General features: G+C 37.4%; 1 protein-coding gene across 1 annotated transcript in view; it reads right to left on the reverse strand.

Annotated features, from left to right (window-relative positions):
* Positions 1-23,824, reverse strand: part of LAMA1 (laminin, alpha 1) — an 80,561-nt gene that overhangs the window by 28,839 nt on the left and 27,898 nt on the right. The window contains exons 15-35 of the mRNA XM_010006863.1: positions 23,641-23,751; positions 22,734-22,861; positions 22,066-22,152; positions 21,609-21,820; positions 20,991-21,097; positions 19,821-20,001; positions 18,401-18,537; positions 14,664-14,900; positions 14,203-14,346; positions 13,656-13,835; positions 12,876-13,061; positions 11,917-12,044; positions 10,755-10,875; positions 10,457-10,594; positions 7,746-7,867; positions 6,778-6,864; positions 6,318-6,511; positions 5,211-5,353; positions 2,375-2,473; positions 1,970-2,081; positions 1,664-1,826 (exon numbers count right to left, since the gene is read on the reverse strand). Coding sequence (XP_010005165.1) covers positions 1,664-1,826; positions 1,970-2,081; positions 2,375-2,473; positions 5,211-5,353; positions 6,318-6,511; positions 6,778-6,864; positions 7,746-7,867; positions 10,457-10,594; positions 10,755-10,875; positions 11,917-12,044; positions 12,876-13,061; positions 13,656-13,835; positions 14,203-14,346; positions 14,664-14,900; positions 18,401-18,537; positions 19,821-20,001; positions 20,991-21,097; positions 21,609-21,820; positions 22,066-22,152; positions 22,734-22,861; positions 23,641-23,751 — 3,017 coding nt within the window. The remainder of the gene's footprint in view (positions 1-1,663; positions 1,827-1,969; positions 2,082-2,374; positions 2,474-5,210; positions 5,354-6,317; positions 6,512-6,777; positions 6,865-7,745; positions 7,868-10,456; positions 10,595-10,754; positions 10,876-11,916; positions 12,045-12,875; positions 13,062-13,655; positions 13,836-14,202; positions 14,347-14,663; positions 14,901-18,400; positions 18,538-19,820; positions 20,002-20,990; positions 21,098-21,608; positions 21,821-22,065; positions 22,153-22,733; positions 22,862-23,640; positions 23,752-23,824) is intronic.

The raw sequence follows: 23,824 nt of genomic DNA on the forward strand, positions 1-23,824 counted from the left end.
TCACTTTTTGAAATCACTATCAGACATTATTATTATTATTATTATTATTATTATTATTATTATTATTATTATTATTATTATTATTATTATTATTGAAATAACAACCCCCCAAAAATTTGTCAGTTGTTTTTCACTTCAGCTGTTCTATTTGGGAATATTTTCATGTCCGTTAAAATACTTTCCAGTATTGAAGGAACTGAACATGATCCTAAAAGTCTAGGCCAAATCATATAGATCTTTAGCCAAAGCAAAAGAAACCTAAATTATTTCACAAATACAGTCAGCAAAACACATTGCATCCTATTGAATAGCAGATGTGCACTTGCATGTATTTCTTAAAAGTTACAATTCAGAGGTCTTACACTCAGAAACCATAGCCTTAAAAAAGTTACAAGGCAAATGTGCAGACCTCAGTTATGAGTACTGCTTAGCACTGTGTCATCACAAGCTCAGTCCACTGTGAGCCGTGTGGTAACTTCTGCTCCCTGAAAAATGAGCTGTCAAGTCACTTATTTAAATCAGTTTTGAATTTACAGCTGCATGACATGATAAATTCTGCAGAGCAAACAAGCTTATAAATCTTATTAACTTTCTTCTTCAATCTGCTGAAGGACACTTATCAGAGAACTTCAGAAATTTCAACTGAGCCTATAATTGAAAAAGTTAATTTACAAATGCTTTGTACAACAGCTCAAAAGCTGATGTTGAAACTTACAACATTCTGTTACTATGCAACAGGACATTGGGCACTTCTGTAAGTGAAAAAAAGTGCTATTTGTAGTTCCTCATAAATATAAGAATAAACTGTATATTTCTAGTCCATGTTCATGTCCGTTTAGCTTCTATACAACTTAATATTCAGCACAAGAACAACAGTAGTCTGTTGAACAAAATCAGATATTCTACCAACATAAACATTCTATCCTGCCTGATGCAAAGTGCTTAAAAGCAAAATTTTCAGAAATACTCCACTTTGGTCTAAATCATTCTCCCTTGAAGCCAATGTTAACAGGCTTACAGTTTTTGTTGGTCTAGGGCAATATTTAGGATTTCTGAAGTTGAAACAAAAATTTTACTGCCTGTTGGAACAGTCAATGTTTACATTGCCAAGTCTGGCAGTAAGACCTAATAGTGAACACAAAAGCCATTTAAAATAGCCTTTAACTGGGGACAAATCAAGACAAATGGAATGCAATCCTAAACAGTGGCTTAGAATGCAGAAGCAAATGCCTTGGTTTCATTTGCAAATGTATGCAATTATATACTGTCACTATTCCAGTGATAATACATAATCATGTCCTTCAGCAGAACTGGCATGATCTGGGCTTGCAACCAACTGAGACTAGATAAAGGCAACAAGGAGATATGCGTTAGCGTCAGATCTGAATCAAACCAAAACCAATGAGTCTTTTCAGTTATTGCAATGGAATTCTGTATCAAGTCCAAATGAACAGGCCTTGGTTTTATCAGTATCACATGGGATGCCCAAGTACCTTCAAAATCATGTAATTCCAAATTTAGAGTTTGTACAGCTCCATCTTGGCTAGTTATCCATCACACTGCCTGTCATTACAGCACAACATTTCTTGAGATACCTCTCCAAAAAGCAGTATTACATAGTACAGACAGACACAAAATGAAGACATCAGCAGAACAGACTTACTTTAGTACAGTGGTAGCATTAAGGTGCTTTTGAACAAAGTCTTTCTTGCGCAATGCATCCAATAGGGCAGAAATATTATCTTGGAGGCTCTGAGATGCAGAATTTGACAGCGGGAGATGCAGGCCCAGTGTTTCATTTAGTGACATAGCAACTTCAGCAAGTACTAAGGAGGAAAGTAAACTATTTAGTCATGCCACTAACAAAAGAATATGTACAAAATGCAGCACTTTCCACGTAAATAGTTCTTTAAGAGAAATAGCCCTCTAAATTGTGTAAACAAGTGGAAGCACCTTAAAAGCAGGATACCTTTGATGGTTTCGTGTACTGTGTCAATAAATCCAGTCAGTTCTTGAGTTTTATTCCTGGTTTCCTGAGTCATGGTGTTAAGCTGCCAAGCTTTTCTCAAAATTCTAGACAACTAGAATAAAATCAGAGAAGTATGTATCTCCCTTTCTCCTATTTTAGGGCCTTAAATGATCACAGTATTTAAAGATACTTAACTTTTTTTAAAAACTGTGTAAATCTCCTGTACATTATCTTAAAAGCATGGTAGTTTGCAGGACAGACCAATCAACAACTCCCCTCCTCAGAAAGATGACAGAATGGACTGGAATCTTTCACTGAACTCTCCACATTTTAAATTATGTACCATGCTATGAAATCTCAAAAGATTACTTCAGAAAGGCAAAGAATAAAGAAGCCAGCACCCACCTCTTCATGCAGATGATCAATTCCTCCTGATAAACTCAAAAGACTTTCTTTTGTTGTATCTAATGAATAAGTTGCATCTTCTCTAGGAACTACAGACCCCTGTAAGAAATAAGAAGAAACACCACACTCTAACTTGAGGATTTGGTTGTGTCACCAGAAAAGTTCTGGGAAGAATTATTTATAAGATTATTTATGTGTTTTAAACTACTGAGTTGCAAGACAAAATGACAAAAAAATTACATACATACAATTCAAGCAATAAAACATTTCCTTAAGTAAGGAAACAAATCTCCATATCCAGTCATGTTGTACTTTAAATCAAGTATCAAGAGAGAAGCCTAATTTCTGCTAAAGCCTAATTTCACCACAGACTAAGATGTTCAATTAAGGTCCTTTGAAAAGTTTAACGGCCCATTGAATTAAATGTATCCATCCAGTCTCACTGCTTTGACTGCTTCAGCAGCTGGTCTTCTCAAAACAGCTGCATCTGGGGTGTACCTGCAGGGATGACCCTCTATTTCCGTGTCAAACATCAGTGAATGGCTCTTTAGAGTATTTGCCCTCCAGACACTATAAGGTAAGGTAAGCAGCCCTCCAGATCCTCTCACCAATAAGACAGAATAATGGGCTGTGTTTGGTTTCAAGGTCACCTCAAAACTGCTCTCTATGGTCATAAATAGGCCACTGTATGCAAGTGTATCATATTTGATAAAGTCAAGGCCCGCAATGGAATGCCATTCTCTAAATCTGCAAAGAAACTTAAGGCATCAAGTCTGGGGAAGTTTTATTTTTAGTTTTCAGGTGTTTCAGAGCCAATCATTGTAAATACCATAAGTGTATAATTTGGCCCAACTTTAAAAGAAGTAATTCACAGGATTGTCCAACAGCCTGGGTCAAGTGGGAATTTCAAAGTCTTTTCCTCAGGATGAGGAAAGAACAAGTGAAGAGTAACAGAAGCTGAAGCTCATGAGCCTCCTGGGATAAAGCACAGCAAGGTTCCTCTAAAAGCCCAGTCCAAAAAAACCCAGGATGGAACAGCAAGTATATCTAGGAGGTGTAAAGCAGGTGGCTTTAACTAGAAAACAAGTTCTCAGATGGACTGGACATGCAGAAGTAACAAGGCGTAGATAACTCGATCTGATAACTTTCTCATTACTGAAGTCCCACACCTAATGCAGAATAAGGAAGAAATACTGTAATTCGTGAGCGACCGCCATAAAGTAAAGATGCAATACACAGCAGACAGCTCTTTGGGGAAGATCTGTAATTCACACAAATCAACTTGGGGATTTTCTGGCTTCCAGCTACACTTACTTTAGTACAACACAACGGAAAGTAAAATTTGGTTAGCCAGAGGAGATTATCCGTTTCCAAACAGAGAAAAAATATGACACTACCAACTTATCCTCGAGATTAAGTTGTGTAAAAACGTTGTGACCTTACAAAACCAGAACTCACATCATAGACACATATGGTTTTATATCACTTTTAGCTTCCATTTTCAAGCAACTGATGCCTGGCTTTGATTTGATTTTAATAGAAAAGAATGTATATACTACAGGAGAAGCTTAAATTACTTTTATTTTTACATAAGGTTTGAGGTGCTTTTTTTTATAATTGAAGTGCTAAATAAAAGCTACATATTGTGTGATGTTTGTAATTCCAGAAGATGATGCTCCTGTACAAACACAAAACTGTTACAGAAATTCAGCTGTACCCTGCAAATATTAAATCAATGTAATATGTTTATGCCTTGCGACATAAAGGCAGGGAAGTATAACTGAAGCTTTATAACTAAAATATTACCAACTAAAACTAAAGGATAAGAGTATCTGCTGAAGCATAAACACATAATATAATCACTTGCCTTCAGATACTGAAATTATTAAGATTTTTATGTACATTGACTGAAACTCACATCTTCTACAGAAGAAAATTTAATTCAAACTCGTAATTTACCAAATCCAGCAGCACAAGAAGGCTCACATTGTTTTGATTTTGTTGTGATATGCTGGAACATAAAGAAGATAGCTTTGCTCTTGTCTTAGAGTTTGTCTTGCTTGACTTATTGCTGAGCAGTCTTATCAATAAACGGGTGTATTTTAGTCATCGTGAAGTAAGAAGGATTCTGTTTATCTCTGTATTTGTGCAGAGACCACATGAATTCAGTCCTCAGCAATAACAAAAGACCCCCTAGAATCACAAAATGTGGTATTTTGTGCTTTGCTTAAGGGGAAAAGGAGATGGAAGGAAAGTTTGCCACAAGCAGCCTGAAAGTGTTCAACATTGAAACACTTTACCTGGCTTTTGTGTTCCAAGATGGAGAACAGAGTGAGGTAATTGGACTGCCAAACAATCAAAAGCAAAGCAAACTGCTGCATCCCAGGCACCCTGGCTACAGGAGAAGCAGCCTGCCACTCTAGGGGAGGACTCCAGGAAAGCCCTAAGGAAACTATAGGAAGGAACAGACTCAAGATCTATGCCTTGGCGGTTCTTCAGCAAATGAACCAAAAAGGGAAAAGACCTGGCCTGATATTTCTGGGGATACACATAATCCAGGTGAAGCACATGCATGCAGCACATTCAAATAATCACCGTGCTGACTGAAAAATATATTCATCCATGTAATTTACTTATGGAAAGTAATACAATCAGCTAAACAACTGAAGGTTCTATACCAAATATAATAGTCATAACCTGGTATCATTTACACATACACACATTAAAGCCATGAACCTCAGGAGGGCTCCTGTTAAAATTACTGGCACACGAGCGGCTGCAAGTTTTGCTTTAAAGGTGTGCCTGAGTATTTCTACTGTTTGTGCATTCATTTTACCTTTAGATGTTTTGTTGCATTCTCCAACTCTGACAATATCCCATAGGGCACACGGGCAACACCAGTGAGGTTCACTGAAAGTATGGCTTTGTTGAGATTATCCAAGCTGTTTAACAGAACTCCTGTGCAATTGTCATCACATGCTAAATAAAACATTTAAAGATGAGAGAGCAATATTAGTTTTAAGAAGAAGCCAACAAAACCAAAAAATTATTTTGATTTACACAGTATGTGCCTGCATCTTTTGAGTTGAGTGATTAAATATAATAATTTTGAGAATATAGATTTGTCATATTGCCCTCCCCTTCCTGTCCCATGCACAGACCTACTCTAAACATACTCTCCTTAGGTTAGCACAAATTCAAAACTTATTGATCCTGAATGACTATTGATCTGCTAGTTGTACTATAAATATAATGAGCCCATTCAGCTATATTGCTATAAATCCAGGGTGATGCCACTGACAGGTATCCAAGCAGGTTAGGAAGACCGTTCTGTTTGTTCCTTGTGGCTTTTTTTACTTATACAAAGCAGAATATAAGTCCTAAATGCCAATTCATGTAAAAGCAGATTACTGCACCTGCCATGGCTTTCAGCTATCCACTCTCTCGTAAGGAATTACATGACTAATTATTGGTGGAATATGACTAATTATTGGAGAAGAATGTCTACATACTTGGGATAACTCCCTAAGTAATATTACATCCAAGCTCACATCCAAAGGATCAATGACATAGGAATTCAACATCTTCAATAAATTAAGGTATGCCTCAGACAGCAAAAAACTATTCAAATTATCTTTCCTCAAACTTGTCTGTAACACTAAATAAGCTATTTCAAGGATTAACTGTCTGATGTTATAATCTCCACTGCAGCTTCCTCTGTGTTCACAGAATGGTTGAGGTTGGAAGGGACGTGTGGAGGTTATCTAATCCAACTCAAACTATTGTACAGAGATATTAAATTAAGATTTCTTTCCTTTCATAGAAAAAAATAGGGCCTGACATCACAAAAACATCTAAGTAATAACCGTGTGCACATAAATATCACTGGAACAGACCAAAGCCCATTGGGAAAGCAAGCAGTTAAAAAAGCCAAAACACCTACAAACACACTCGTCTTCCACAAGAAGATGTCTCGGTTCACACTCCTCACAGAGCTGTCCTGTCACACCTTGCTTACAGAGGCACTGGCCAGTTGCACGGTCACAATTAACATGAACAGATCCACTTGGATTGCACCGACACGGATGGCAGCTGCCACCAGGAAGCTTAGGGTCACCATAATAGCCAAGGGAGCACCTACACAGGGAGGAATGGGACACTGAACATCAAGGGATATTCATAATGAAATCAGATGTTACACTTACCTTTGAGAATCATTGATAGATTTTTAATTAGGGGCATCTTAACAGTAACTAACAAATCGCTCAAAGTCCTTCAGCACTCATCCATTTATTCATTTATTTATGAATGCTGAATAATCTATTCTAAGTACAAATACGGCTCATATTAATCAAACTGTCCTTGGGAGCTGGGGGTAAACAGGGACGCCATGTGTAACTCACCTTTCACAGTACTGTCCTTCATATCCTGGGAGACAGGCATCACAGTAGTAATCCTGAACATTTTTCAGGACACAAGTGGGACTAAAACTGGAGGAAGGATAAACAAATACCTGCTAGCATGTACATGGAACACCATACAAAGACAGAGAAGACCTTCAGACACAGGTTAAATATTCTAAGTAACAGCATCCTCTGCTCAATCTGATGCAGCACTCGAGGATTTGTGTTTTGTATTATTTGTTGCTTTAAAAGTTTGCTTTCCAAATGTGACTCCATTACTGTATAACATGCCTTTGACCTTTTCAGCCTTATGACCTTCTAAAAGATAAGACAATGTAAAAATGGCTGCTGCATTACACTGCTATAGCATATAATAGACTTGCATCAGAGTTGCTAGACTCTTATTAAATTATCCAAAAGCAAAAAACAAATATGCTTTTCAAGCTTCTGGAGGAAAAACAGCCTGCACAGCATTTTGATTTTTAAAATATGAAGTCAACTGTTCCTCTACCAAACAAACAGATGTACAAATTTCAAACAAAAGAATACTTGTTCTTCCCCTAGGATTGATCGCATGAAAGGTTCCTGCATTGGCTGGAGATGGCCCAAATCTTTGTAAATACAAAAGCACTGTTTTTCAAATAAAGACAGAAACCCACATTTGAAACTGAAACATGTCAGAGTAACTTACTCCATTAAAAATACTCTCTATTTGGGTGACCTACTTTAAGAGAAAAAAATAAATTGACTTATCAGTTAATCCTCACAGAATTAATACTAGCCATGAACAACTCATAATTGAAGATTCATCTACTAAAATAGAAAGCTTTCAAATGTCTAAAAATTAAACATGTGTAATGATAACTAACTCTTGTTGTAACAGCATGGGAAGGGTGGGAGGTAGTACATACAGCACAAGAAGTCCAGAATGCTAAAAGTGTCTATTGGATTTAGTAAGTTCTCGTTACCTAACAGGGTTGGCCCTGGGACAGGCACAAAGAGAGCAGTCGTTGACAGATCCAATTACTTTCCCATAGTAGCCTGGGGCACAAGCACTGCAGTAATCACCAACTGTGTTATCTCTGCAGTTCTGGTACACAAAAAGAAATTAATTTTAAAACAACAGCAAACAACAAGAGGAGATTTATCTTCCCCCCAGTCAATAAACATATACATATGTTTCCAACTATCATCTCTAAATGTCACTATCCATTGGTCAGCATTCTCTGAGTGGAGGAATCTTTCATACAAAAATAAGCAGAATGGCAGCATATTTTCTCTTATGAGAATGCCCCCTCAGGCAGGCTGACCTAATTTCTATTCTAAATTTCCATTAAGGTTTATGTATTTCTGCTTCTATTAAACCAATTCAGGCCAGGAAATCACAGCACAAAGGAAAAAATCCTCAAAATAAAATTAAAAAAAAAAAAAAAAGGCAACTGGTAGGAAAATTGAACAGGATACCTGAATAAAAAATATAAGTTTCAGTGTTTCAGAAAATTAATGTTATAAATCAAGGATCCTCCATAGTTAGGATTCACAGACACTACATTTAATTTGTCAACAGTACTGATTAACAGCCAGTGCTACTAATATTAAAACACTAAACAGGTATGATAAACATAATTTAACTGATTAGTCCCCTAAGTGAACAAAACTCAGTTTCTCCTTTTTTTTTCTTTTTTTTCCCTTTTTTTAAACTCATATTCTCACAAGTGTGGATACTTCAGAGGTTAAAGACAGCAGTAGTGAAGCTTCCTACTATATGGGAGCAGAAGTCAGAGATGAAAACTACCTCTTTCATCTACACTACTCAGTCAGAAAAGTCTAAGTAGCAATCTCAACACACAGGTGACTTGCCACCCCTGCAACAAGAAACTGAGAGAGAGGAAGGATGACTAGTATACACTGGTCTGAAGGACCTATGTGTTTTGGTCTTGTAGAATTGAGAACTGTAGTTCTCATTCATGAGACACATACTTTAGACAACCCTGAAAGCAAAATAATTCATAGAATTATAGACTGGTTTGAGTTGGAAGGGACTTCACAGATCATCTAGTTCCAACTTCCCTGCCATGGGCAGGGATACCTCCCAGTAGAGCAGGTTGCTCAGATTATTTACAAACGCCTGAACAAAAGAGGAAACTCACTTTAAAAACTAACTTCAAGAATTTATTCAGCAGAAGTTGACTTTGAACTAACCAATTCACTATTGGAAAAACAAAGCAACTTAAGGATAGCATATAAGTCATACCAGAGAACAGACTTAAAGTGCTTCATTTGGTCAGCTAAGAATTTGCTGTCCACAGGGCTGTCAGCCCACAAGAGAGGGGCAATGTGTTAGTCAGATGTGGCCCCTTCTTAGTAACCTTTGAGATAAAATGACATGAGTGAGTAAATTAACTTAGCTGAGGCACATCCTTATACTACTTCAGTTTCCGAGAGAAAGCATAATTTAAAGGTTCTCAGAGGATTCTCTTCCTGATAGACAAAGAATTTTACTTTGACCTAGTCTGTGGTGTGGTATGGCTTACTGCTTCTTTTACTTTTTTTTTGTGTGACTAAGCAGCCCTTGGCCTGAGCAAAGATGGAAGCTCAGAAATTCTCACAGAAAAAAAGAACTACTACATGAGATATTATTAAAGTAAAATTAAAACTCAAGCCATTAATTTTTTTAAAGATGTTAGTAGCCAAAAAGCTTGATAATTTTACTGAATGAACACTAAGGGCTCAAATTTTCCATTTTTCAGATTTGGGGGAGGAAATTATACTATACAAAGTAGCACAACCATATAGTTCTACCAGAAGCTCCTACAATCTGTTACAGCCATTGTAAGCTCAGGTTCATAGAATCATAGAATCCTACAGGTTGGAAGGGACCTCGAGAGATCATCTAGTCCAACCCCTCTGCCAGAGCAGGGTCACCTAGAGCACATCACACAGGAACGCATCCAGGTTGGTTTTGAATGTCTCCAGTGAAGGAGACTCCACAACCTCCCTGGGCAGCCTGTTCCAGTGCTCTGTCACTCTCACAGTAAAAAATTTTTTTTCGGATATTCACCTTGAACTTCCTATGCTCCAATTTGCATCCATTACCCCTTGCCCTATCACTAGTCATCACTGAAAAAAGCTTAACTCCCTCTCCTTGACACTCACCCCTTACATATTTGTAAAAATTGATGAGGTCACCCCTCAGTCTCCTCTTCTCCAAGCTAAAGAGACCCAGCTCCCTCAGTCTTTCCTCACAAGGGAGATGTTCCACTCCCTTAATCATCTTTGTAGCTCTGCACTGGACTCTTTCAAGCAGTTCCCTGTCCTTCTTGAACTGAGGGGCCCAGAACTGGACACAATACTCCAGATGCAGCCTCACCAATGCAGAATAGAGGGGGAGGAGAACCTCTCTTGACCGACTAACCACATCCTTTCTAATGCACCCCAGGATGCCATTGGCCTTCTTGGCCACAAGGGCACATTGCTGGTTCATGGTCATCCTCCTGTCTACCAGGACCCCTAGGTCCCTTTCTCCTACACTGCTCTCCAGCAGGTCAGCCCCCAACCTGTACTGCTACATGATATTTTTCTTCCCCAAACGCAAAACTCTACACCTGCCCTTGTTGAACTTCATCAGGTTTCTTCCCGCCCAAATCTCCAGCCAATATAGTGTATAAATTGTACATACCAAGCACTTTCCAGTTTCAGGATCACAGGTTTCACTGTGATTGTTGCACTGACATGGCACACAAGGTCCTATCACAGTGTGAGGATCTTTTCCACTGAGTTCTGTATGCTTTCCCCTGTAGTATCCTGAAGCACACCTCTATTTGTGAGGGAGTAAAATTAAAAAAAAAAATAAATAAATAGATATATATATATTTAATCATGGCTGACAACAGTTACCAACAATTTTAAAAGCCATTTAAGTAAATTTTTTATTACTTCACTCTTAAGAAACACAGAAAGAATCCAAGGTTCTGTACCTGACAGGACAACCCAGCATAACCAGCAGGACATCTACATTGCTCTACAAGATGAGCTTTAGCTCTGCCTAGATGCATTTCTTCAAACTTCACTGCAATTTCCATTGAGATATTTGCAATTCTACAAGATATATGCAGAAGAGAGCATGAACATCCAAAGAAGTCTTAGAAACAAAACTGAGATCCAAGTATTTTAAAGTTTCAAAGTCATGGCTACCATTCATATTATCCCATGATCCCTTTTTCCCATGCATATATCTCAATAAGTTCTGAAGATTCTTTACAGGGGATTTTAGGACCTACAACAAATAAACCAGAAGCACTTCAAAGTCACATAGATTGATTCCCACTCGTGTGCAAAACTTGACAAACACACCATACAAGAGTATGTCTTTCTGCCTTAGAAACACTAGAATGAAATACATCTGTTTTGTCCCACAGATTTTTGGACAGAGCTAACAAAAAGATAGTTGAGAGCATGTGAAGCAAAAATAATCCCACACCTGAAGGTGTAATAACACTTCTTCACAGCTGTCAAGATGCACAGCTACCGGATTTTCATTGCATGCATCTCTGCATGTCTTGTTAGTTTCTGAACTGACACATGCAATGACCACACAACATCTCTTTCCTCTCAATAGTAACCAGTTCTGTTAAAAATGGCAGTAAAATGCTACCATTCTGAGGTGGGAATACTTAATGCACTCTGGGCAGTGGTGGTAAAGTTACAGGAGAGACTTAGATTGGTACAAACCCAACAACTCAGAAAACCATGTTTTTCAAGTGAAAAAAAACAAACAAACAACAAAACAAAACAAATTTTAATACCCATGAAAGTAAGATGTGAAAAATAATTTAGAGCACATGAATATAACCCATTGTGCAGGCACTGCTTCAGCCTGTAAGGCTCTGTACTTTATGGGCTTTTCTATCAAAATAAGCAGCAGAGATATTTAGTGTTTCACAGAAAGAATTAAAGAGAAATCCTGCTGCCATTAGAGGTCATAAATTTTTCTTATCAGAGAAAGAAGTCATAAATAGGAAATTGGAAGTTTCTCTAATTTGAGTTAAATCTTTACTGTATGGCTCAGTTGGGACTATTTCTGGGTTAAATTACAGTACATGTAATATAAGAATTAAATGCAAGTAGAGATTGCTTTACCTGCTTTGCTGTAATCCTTGGCCATAAGATGCCTTGATAAGGATGTATTCAACATTGCTTAGCACTGACATGAAGTCAGAACGTAAGACAGGCTCATCAGACACAGAGTTGAAATACTTCCAATAATCCTAGGGAAACGTAACGTATTATTAAAACCATTAATGTTCAAACTCACTTTAAGATAATGCTCTGTTCCTCCTTATGTATTCTTTCTGAAATGCAGTCATGGTCACTATGTCTTAACTCTAGGTCCCAAAAAACCCAAAATCTTGCTCCATGTAAGAACAAAACATGTTTTTACATGAGTTCCCATCTCCTCCTCTTCCCTGAATCCAGCTTCCATAAACAGTTTCTGCAGGAAAGCCATTCTGGCCAGCATGGCAAAGCCTTTTCTGGCTAGATCTCAAGAACACAGGTAGCCAAAGCACCTGGACTTCACAGCACTCAATTTACGTGCAGATCGAAATAGCTGCTGTAATTGTGTCCAGCCTTCTGTCAAGAAGGAAGACTAAACCTCACCTCAGCCCCAGTCGGCAGAATCCAAGCCACCAAAGGAGGTCATCATTATCTGCTCTGAAACTTTCCACTGGGCACTACTGCATCTTACTGGTAGGTTAAGATTCACATCCATTGTGATGCTCCTGGATTGTGAGTGTAATACACGGGCTACAAAATTATGCGGCTGCCCAAGAACAACAACACCTGGCTGCCTATCATTTATCTCTGAAATCTGAGTCTGTGAAAAACTCACCGCAGCAACATATTCAGCACTTACAAAAGAAGAAACAATATTTGCTGTTATAGCACAAAATTCCAGCCATTTTTTCCCTAAAATAGAAGCATTTTAGTCCAAGTGCTCTGTTTAGTCAACCTATTTGAAATCAGATACACATTTTTCAAAGTATTTTTTTAATGCTCATAAAAGAAAGGAAATGTTTTCAAACCAATGTTTTGCTTACCTCCTTCATTTCTATTTCTTTGTCAGTCCTTATTCCATTTTCTGGAGAAGGGATGTCTGCATAGATGACCAACTTGCTCGTGTGACCTCCTTTCATTAGAATCTGTGGCTCAAAATTTGAGGTTCCAAAGCCATCCAAAGCATAAAAAGCAACAGTATATCTCAGCTTCCCTCCATAGGCCAGGAGCTGTTTAGATAAAAATTTATTACTTTAATTTATTCCAAGGTTAATATTTTAACATTATCTGAAGACTTCAACACCATCAGTTCTTTGAAGAATTGGCAACAACACATTAAAATTGACTTCAACTCAGCAGCTTTAGCACCAAGGTTAAACACATATTTCTAAAAAGCAGTCTGAGTTCCTTCTTCTAGACTCTTTTAAGGTGTGCACTCAATTTTCATTTAATTCCTAGGCAACAAGGATTCCATGATCTGTACACTGAACCTAGCGTCAAGGCTGAAAACCCTTTCAGGTTTCTAAAGTAAAACTGAACACATCACTATCTCCTCCTTATACAATCTCTGAAGAGCAACACGCTAGTTAAATATGGGTGTTAAGATCTCACAGGGTCAAGAAAAATCTCATTAGGAAAGGGTAACATAAACGTCCTGTTTGTGCTTGCTGTGAGTAACTTCAGTCACTGAATTAATAACATTATGACCTACAAGAACAGAAGTAATGCAGGAAATGTTATAATGATAAACTATTATACAATAAAAGAGTGACTCAGAGACAATAAATACATTATCTACAGAGCATTCCAGTTATTTATTTTACCTGGTCTCCCTGAAACTGCTCTGGTAATCTCCAGTAAAATGTTCCTGTATTTAAGTATTTTCTGACTACAGCAGCATCCAGTACAACATCGGGAAACTGTGAAAATACTCCTCCCACTGTTCCAGTCAGGTTACTTTGAGCTACTACCCGCAGAATGGACTGATCTGGAGTTAAGGTTATCTGCAACACAAAGAGCAAAAGAATAAGTGACAAAAATCTTCTACCTCAGGCTAACATACTCCTAAAAGTTTTAGCTGCTTTGAGACACTCAATAGTCAGTCCATCTTAGAGTAATAAATGTCCAAACCAAAAATTGGGAAATGTTTTACATTTCTCTAAAAAGTGAAACACAAGTTTTCAGAAATCAGATTGTGAACACTTATCTTTTGCCTTCTTTTTTCTTCTGACACATACCACTGCATCCATAAGCCAGTCAATTACATTTAGCCTGACTGCTGAAATGTGTGCAACCTTAGGCACACCAGTGTGGTACCTAACAAATGGATGACACCAAACTGAATCTCAGTGTTTACATCACTTTACTTACAGGAATTCTCACATGACCTTCTAGTTCCAAACAAGATGCAGATATCCCAAAACAGAAGCATGGAGTACACCCCAGTGCATTGTCAGCAGACAGAGCAAAAGTTCCAGGTTTACACTCACTGCATTGTAGACCAAATACATTTTCCTGGACGAAATAAAAAAGAAATATAACAGCACACTCATGTTACTTTGCTAGTTGAACAAAAGATGCTTTTTGGAATAAAAACCAGTTGCTATGTAAACTAAACAACAGCAAGTCAATTACTATATCGATTCTGTTCTGCTATGCAGTACATTATTTTTTTTCTTCTTTTCCAATGTGTTTTTTTTAAAAAAACAAAACCAAACAAGTCAGAACAACACAAAAACACACCAAAGAAACCACAAAGAATTCCAGCTAATCTCATATATTTGATCAGAAAACCCCAATGCTGTCCCGAAAGTATCTGAATACTTCCGTACCTTGCAGGTACAGATGCCAGTTTCTTCTTCACAACCACAAAGTCCTTTGGTGTCATCACACATCTCTGCTTTGGTTCCACTCAAGTCACAGTCACAAGCAACACAGTCTGGGTAGTCCCTGTAGCCTAATGCACATCTAGAACAGTCTTGTCCTCCAAATTCAACTTTGCATTGGCATTGGCCCGTCAATACATCACACTGGAGACTGGTTGAACCAGTGTCGCTACAGTTGCAAGCCTTCGGTGAAAAGAATAAATGTTCATATACAGAAGATCTTTAAAAAGAGCCTGGTTACAACAGAAAAAGCACAGTAAATTTAGAGTGGCCCTTAAAACTCAATGTTTGCCAACAACTACTAGAAAATAATTAAAAGAACTTCCACAGAAATGAGGATGTTTGATTTGTATTTGAACAAATAACTGCATGTCCAGTAAACAATGTATGGCAAAAAGTAAGAAGCTCTGTTGATTCCCAAATCTGTGCTGGAAATCAAAGGAGTTGAAGAAACCTGTTCCAGAAAAAAAAAAAAAAATCCAGAACAATTTATTTAAAGTACTATATACAGATTGCAGCAATAAATTAAAACAATAATACATACATGTTGGATGAAAAAAATAATAATTACAATAATTTTATAAATACAATAAATTTTATAAATACTTAATACTGGTGTTCTTTCAAGATTTCAAGAAGCATTAATAGAGTCTACATCTTGATCAAGCTTTATTTACTATTCGATGAGGAACAAAAACTCTTTTTGCATCCAAAGGTGGGCAGCTCAGCTGCACTAGAGCTCAGTACCAAAAGGATACCATTCCCTGGGTAAAGCCCATCCTTCATTACATAATCAGTAGTAAGAACCTGTTATCATCAATAAGCAAAGTGGATGTGCCTGATTTGTCATTTTTTTTTCCAGGTAGACTGAATCTAATATTCAATACATCACACTGGAGACTGGTTGAACCAGTGTCGCTACAGTTGCAAGCCTTCGGTGAAAAGAATAAATGTTCATATACAGAAGATCTTTAAAAAGAGCCTGGTTACAACAGAAAAAGCACAGTAAATTTAGAGTGGCCCTTAAAACTCAATGTTTGCCAACAACTACTAGAAAATAATTAAAAGAACTTCCACAGAAATGAGGATGTTTGATTTGTATTTGAACAAATAACTGCATGTCCAGTAAACAATGTATGGCAAAAAGTAAGAAGCTCTGTTGATTCCCAAATCTGTGCTGGAAATCAAAGGAGTTGAAGAAACCTGTTCCAGAAAAAAAAAAAAAAATCCAGAACAATTTATTTAAAGTACTATATACAGATTGCAGCAATAAATTAAAACAATAATACATACATGTTGGATGAAAAAAATAATAATTACAATAATTTTATAAATACAATAAATTTTATAAATACTTAATACTGGTGTTCTTTCAAGATTTCAAGAAGCATTAATAGAGTCTACATCTTGATCAAGCTTTATTTACTATTCGATGAGGAACAAAAACTCTTTTTGCATCCAAAGGTGGGCAGCTCAGCTGCACTAGAGCTCAGTACCAAAAGGATACCATTCCCTGGGTAAAGCCCATCCTTCATTACATAATCAGTAGTAAGAACCTGTTATCATCAATAAGCAAAGTGGATGTGCCTGATTTGTCATTTTTTTTTCCAGGTAGACTGAATCTAATATTCAGTCTTGATTTCATATCTGTGGTTACTTAAGAAGTCAAATTTTGCTCTGTGATTATTTCTAACAGTGCAGGAAAAACTTACATTCCATCTGTCACCACCTGACTGACCATTTTCCTGTCTTCTTTCCTCATCATCTGTTATTGAGATGAAAAGCCCTACCTTGTAAGGCAAACCACATAAGGACCAACAAAATCTATGAGTACAACTACGTATCCTTTAGCATTCTTCACGAGTTTGCTGCTCACTATTAGTATTCTTTGTATTAATCAGTTTTTACTCTAGCAGCAAGCATTGTCTAGTTTAAAGCACTTTATGACCAAACAAGTTCACAACCATGGGCCCTAGATATCATTAAAGGTCAACAGCTCTGAATATCAAACCTTATTTCTGTTACGATAATTCTTGAAATAATTTACTTGTACTTCAAGCTCTGTATGTGATAAAGATAAATAAGGACTCCAAGGTACAATTAACTGTGCTGCAGCACACTTGGAAAGGGCTGTAAGCAAAACATGACTACAGCTCTGCTCTATCATTGCACCCAGAAATGGATGCTGAATACCAAGGAAAATGCAAGAAATGGAAGTCAGATGCAGTAACCCACAAATGCAGTCTGTGTTGCAAAAGCAGACCAGCTGGGTTTCTGACACCATCTCCTCTGTTTCATTCATGTAGAGATCATGGAAGAGCCTTTCCAGGGTTTGCCAGTAGTCGTTGCACTGGATCTCAATCTGCCACAGCTGACTCTTCAGCACAGAGGAGTCTCTGTTGGGACTGTTACTTACAGATAACAGTACTGTTTGTTGCATCAAGAAAGTAACTACAATACCTTAGAGTAATGTATGGTACTGACTGCAATGTTATAACCAAAAGGAATGTTAAACCACTTAGCAAAAGTGAGAAGTTGTATATTTAATTGTGGAATCACCCTATGAAAGGAATACCTCAAGGGACATACACAGGGACCAGCACAGTGTATTTGCAGGACATTAATAATTAATGACAGTAGCTGGTAACTGACAAAGAAGTGGTTTAAAGACCAGCTGCCAAGTAAGTTGCTATAAATCACTAAGATGGTAAACTCTGAGGAGATATTATACAACTATTTTATCATCCTTATTCTAACAGATTTAAAGAGAGAAAGAAGAAAACAATTTGGCTCCTACTTGCACTTGTCAAGTATTTACTGCATATGATGATAGATCTTGTCAAGTTGATGATATTTGGGGTTCCTCCATTGAAATTACCCAATTACACTCATATAATTCTGAGGCTTTTTTAAAACCTCAACATTTATAAAATAAAGATTGGCCCAATGCCATATCTGTCAGAAATTTACTGCATGAACTTAACTGCATAAATTACTGGTATTCCTTGGATCTGTACTGAGTTGGCATTTTATTGCTTAATCATACTCATCTGAGATTTTAGGAGTTACTATTTTCGTTTACTATTTTCGTTACTAGATTTCGTTTCATTTCAAAACATATCATCATAGGAGTTACTATTTTTCCATTAAAGAAACATGAACTACCTTAAGACACTTAAATTCTAAATATTCAGAAAAAAAGGATACAGTGACTTTCAAGATAAGCTAGATTTCATTGCTAGATAAGCTAGATTTCGTTTCATTTCAAAACATATCATCACTGCTTGATTGACATAGAAAACACATGTATTACCAAATGTTCTTGAAAATATGTGTCATTACCTACTGTTACTGTAAATCTGTTTTAGTATCACTATTTAAGCAATTAAAAGTTAGAATACACACTTTGAAATTTTAATATGATCTATGCATCTACCCAGGATAGGTACTCTGATCAGTATTTTCAAAGACAACTTTCTAAGAAGGTTCCCTCAGTAAACGCTTTATTCCGACTTGATTTGGGTTTTTTGCTGGTTTTGGGGTTTTTTTTATGTGACCAAGTTGCACTAACACTTTGAGATAGAGAATAAAGACTGAGGTTCTCAAAACAAGAGTTCTATTCTGACATGAGAATAAGGTGAATGGCTTTTAAGAGACATGGCTTTTCAGCCAGCTTAACATACCTTGCAGCCAAGTTTAGGAGACAGTCCCCAGTGATTTTCTTCACAGAGTTCACATTTTGGTCCCCGAGTGTGAGGGGCACAAATGCACTGGCCAGAATCAGCATTACAGTTGTTCTGAGTATGAACACAGTCACAAGCTGCATGAGAAATAGGGACTGAATTATTAACTTTATCCTTTAGCTATACAGAAAAAAACTCCAAGACTACTAAGTCTTACTTTTCTTAATTATACAGTAAAGTTTCTCCCTTCTGCTAGGAACCCCTTGCCATCCCTAATGACAGAGAAACAAAGTGATATTTCATCTTTTTACTGAAAGTCCATTACTTCTTGACATAGCTCGTTCAGTGGTTTAAAAAGCAGCACTGCATTTCCACAGGGGGAGTAACAAAAGCAATCAAAATTATTGTGTGTAAGAGTAAATTTACAGTAAAAAAAAAAATCTATTATAGAGGGTACAAAACTCATCAGGAGATATGATAATGATCTCAAACATAAAAGGATTTTTCTCAGGAAGCAGTACTTTTCAAGAATTGCTTAGTGAATAACAGTGATGGATAACTATTTTTATAATAACTGCTGCAGGAAGCTCTTGCTTATTGACGAAATACAACATTCTTGCTAAAAAGGCAGAAGTTCAGAAAAGTAGTTTTATTGATTGTTTTAATAAGATCTACAAAATTTTTGAGACTGAAATGGTTAACGGTACCTAAGAGATCTTTGATTCTTAGTAAACACACAGTATATATGTTCCAAAACATAATCCTACCACATAATCTCACTGCAGATTCCATGTTACTACAGCATCTGAGGCATGAAAAAAATGTCAGGTTGGAGAAAAGGTAGGCATTCTGTAAGCTATACTGTGTTGAAAAGGGCATCTTATTAACATGATAAATTAGGTTTTAGAAGTTTTTTGATAGCATGTTTTCTGTTAGGATAACATTTTCCTCTGTATTCCAAAAATTGTACACACCCAGGTGATGATGGGAAAATACAGTCAATGCCATCTTATCAAACTATAAAATGTACTTTTCAAAAATTAAATTAAGAAACAAGGTAAAAATCTGTAAGACTAGTAGCTCTGCTATGACTGCAGGAAAAGGAGTGGTTTCTATTCTCTCTGAAGGACTAAAGGGTTTTGTAAAAAAAAAAAAGGACAAAGGAGCTATTGAGGATGTAGGATTTCTCTCATGCAACCTTAGTGAGTTTTTATTTCATAGTCACTACCTTTTACAAGGAACCACACAATAAGAAATCAAAGAAAAGCTTTGTTCCCCAGCCTAATCAACACATTAGAATATTCTACAAATTCTTGTGTATAGTCATTGAAACAACTGACCTTTGCAAGAGTTTAACGTAAAATATACTGCTGAAAGAAATTCCAGACAAACCCTGAAAGATTCATGGATTAGAGCTTACGTGTGCAGCCACCATCCTGGAACGCGTAAAAACCATGAGCACAACGATCACACTTTTCTCCAGCCACTCCTGGTACACAGTGACACTGCCCCTGATTATCGCAGTCCACAGAGATTGAGCCAAATTGACTGCAGTTGCAGGGAATGCAGCCAAGCCCAGTAAGCAGGCCATAATAACCATTCTGTTGGACAAGAAGTAAATACATTAGAAGTGTATTTCATTCATTTTTTAATACAATATGACATGCACTCTTATTTTCTGGTTTACTTTCTCTGCTGTCTACCCTGGGTGAGTATTGGACAGCGTTGTGTGACTGCTGTGGGAGGATTCCCTGGCTTTATCTCTGCACTGTTTCCAGCTACATGCTGATATGCATTTGGGTGAAAAAGTGAACACTGAACAGCTCTCATGGTCCACTAATCTGATCAGTGAGACTTTGTTTTAAAGTCTAAGGTTGTGTTAATTTAAAGACTTCCATGAAGTGAGGGTGGCCTGCGCTGATCAGGCACAGGTTTCTGTGAATGTGAATGGAAGACCAGAAAAGAGCAGCATGTCAGTGACCTATGGTACATGTGGACTGAATGGCATTCAGCTGGGCTGGCACGAGGACAGTAAGTGGGCACAGATTTCCTGTTCTGGTCTCTGAGGCAGTTCTACACTCAGCAAAGGCTGGAAACTGCTGTTTTGTATCACCAGTGAATATCTACTTGTTCTTATAACAGGCCTGTCTTTTAGCTGAATCCCTTTTTGGTGTTTAGCCATGATGTACTTATTATTACCAACTGCATTCTTTAGATATTCCCACTCAAGACTTCATTTTGCAGAAACACAGTGCTAAGATCCCTCCATGTTACCAGTGTCTGGTTTCTTTTTCTCAGTAAGCCAACACTGTGTGCTGTCAGTCAGTGCAGCCATAGCCTCAACAGCCCTATTCAGAAGGGTGCTGAGTCAACTGCATAGCTTCACATCTGCAAAGGGCATAGGCAGAGCAACTTGCAACCACAAAAGCCTGTGTAGAGAAACCTTTGGTCTTTGCTCCAGCAATAGGTCCCCTCATCCCTGAATACAGTTGCTGCTATTCCCTTTATCAGTTTGAATCAGTATCCATAAATAAATGGAAGACAAAAAAAAAAAAATGCAGATATTAGGAGCAGGCAATTATTTGCTTACCAGGCACTTATCACATCTTTCTCCGATCACATTTGATTTGCAGTGACAGAAGCCTGTCTCATGATGACAAGTACTTGAAAGAGAACCATTCACGTGGCACTCACAGGCTTATGTTTAGACAAAAAGAAACCAAATTAAAAAAAAAAAATATTAATGTCTATCTATATGCATTTGTTATTACACAGATTTCCAAATTCAGCATAAATGTCTTTTACCTGTTTATATCCTATATATGTTAATATACTACAGTAATACCTGTCCCACACATGTGGGTTAAAAGATACAGAACACCACCTCTTGTGAATAGATACACTTGAGAAGTTTGTTTCTTCCAGCTCTGTATGTAACATTCAGATGTAGGAAATGTCTACAGCATGTCACTGAATGGACACTACTAAGCAAGCAAACAAGTTGCAGGAATATGAAGTGTCAGACCCCGGAATAATACATTCCTTCCTAAGGCTAACCCAATCCCATAGTTTTCAACCTGTACTTGACCCACTCAGAACTTGAAGGTTAGCACTTTCAGCAGAGGTTTACATCTCCCTATCCATTATGCTACACACACACCACATTTGTGTCTTGTAAATTTTGAGAGCAATATTAATAATAGCTTACCACGACAGTTTTTCTCGATCACTGCATTCCCATAATACCCATCAGCACACCTTTCACAATGGTGACCTGCTGTGTTCCCCAGACATTTCAGGCATTGTCCTGTGAGTGTATCACAGTGGCCATCTTCTTGAGGGTTTACATTACCATTGCATTCACAAAGAGCACATGATTGTCCAGGCATGAGTGGATTTCCATAGTAACCTGTATCACACCTGCACCAGAGATTAAAAACTTTATCAGTTGGAATGCTGTGATGTCACTCTCCCCACCCAAGGAAGTATTTCCTATTAAATTTTTGCTTAAAGTGTCTTTGTATTACAAGCAATGACAAAATAGGAAGGAAAATTTTATTAGGAATATTTTGTGCAGGTGGTATGCACAATTCAAGGCAGGTAGGGTGATGAACAGTTAGTGATGGCCAAGATGTAGCTGTTTTACCCAAAGCTAGTGTACATACCTTTCACACTGAGAACCTGTATAGCCTGGAAGACATTTGTCACAGACAATTCCACCTCCTTCACTCAGCTGGCAGGTAGGACTGAAACTATGAACAATGTTTCTGGTGGTCAGTATCAAGACTTCTACAAACATTCAATATCCACCCTTAAAGACCAGGTACCTATCTACATAACTATGTGATTACAAGTGGTTTTTTTTTAGATTAATATCAATGCTTTAAACATTACAGAATGTCAAAATAGTTGTGATTGTTGCAAAAAAAACTCTTCTCAGGACTTTTTGTTTTGGTAGTTCCTAAAATCCTGCTCCTCTTTCTAGCAAGTCTGTCCCTTTTCCATACTGAGCTCTTTTTCACAGGCAACACTTCTGTCCTGCTGTCTTTTGAAACAACACAAAAGATAATGGTCATTTTTGCTGCTAAGTTCAACGACAGATCTAAGTATTACTTTTAACCTTCATGTACAAATTGTGACAGTTTGCTCAGCCTGTCTTAGCTTAGTCTATAAATGCGTATCTGGGAAAACAAAGCTTCTTTGAGATACACTCAAATGAAGTGGGACTCAAAACATCCTCCTCTCTCTCCTTGAGATTTCCCACCATCTTTTATTCATATCACTTTCTGATTTTGCCGAATGTGCAAAAGAAAATCTCACATGAGCAGCTTACTTGTTTGCAGCAGAACTCAGAGGACACGCACAGGGCTGACAGTCCTCAGAAGTTCCTTGGGATGGACTTCCATAGAAGCCAGGTAAGCACTGATCACAGGAAGGTCCCGTTGTATTGTGTTGACAAGCCTGTGAGACACGGAAAAAAACTTTTAATATTTACTGTTGGTGGTTTTCCAGCCCGTGAGGGATGCCTGGAGGAGTCTGCATGCAGTATAACATTTGAGGAGACAGCCATGAAGAACAGAGTAGAACACTGAAAATAAACAGGTGTTTTTCTGAGTTGTAACAACGAATCCTAATTGTTTCTTCTCTACATTTCAGGATATACTTTGCAACACAAAAACAAACATATTACTTATATATGAACTTATTTTGCATACTGCACACATTTGTAGTAACACTCTTCTTACACATTTCTTACTGGTGCTTCGGCATTGTATTTCTTTGACTTCTAAATCTCAGAAGACATCTGAGAGCTAATTCATTTCTTCAGAAAGTAATAAGTAATTTCCACTGATGTCAGTCATGGAAGATGCACATATATTCAAAAGCAGATAGTCACTCAAAACACTGCTTAATTTTAGTTCCTTCAGGAAAAGTTTTATTGTCACCTGCAGCAATCCAAGTTAAGGTTTTTATCAGCTAGGATATGGTGACATTTTAATTTTAGTTCTGATTATTCTCCACTTTAACTGATAAACTGAAACAAACCCTCTATGGGAAACCACTTTAATGGAGCTCCCTGAAGATATTATGAAGTAAACAAGGAAAAGCAAGAAAAAGAAAACACTTGGGGCCCATAGCCTGAAATTTACGTACACTGTAAACTTGTCTCCTACAGACAAAATGCTCTCCTGATTCCAAAACTGATGGTTAAAACACAAACACTTTGAAGGATGACTTACAAAGCAAACACCATGAATATCACACTCAGTTGCATGCCCATTGCATTTGCAGGGTTGACAAATACCTCCAAAGAGTATTCCATCCACACGGTAGTACCCAGGGAGACAGGACTAAAAAGAAATGAGGGGAAAAAAGCAGTAGCATTATGTATCTTAAAAGTATACATCAAAACATTTTCAAAGA

Source organism: Chaetura pelagica, unplaced genomic scaffold, assembly GCF_000747805.2.
Source record: "Chaetura pelagica isolate M959 unplaced genomic scaffold, ChaPel_1.0 scaffold109, whole genome shotgun sequence".
Lineage (NCBI taxonomy): Eukaryota > Metazoa > Chordata > Aves > Apodiformes > Apodidae > Chaetura > Chaetura pelagica.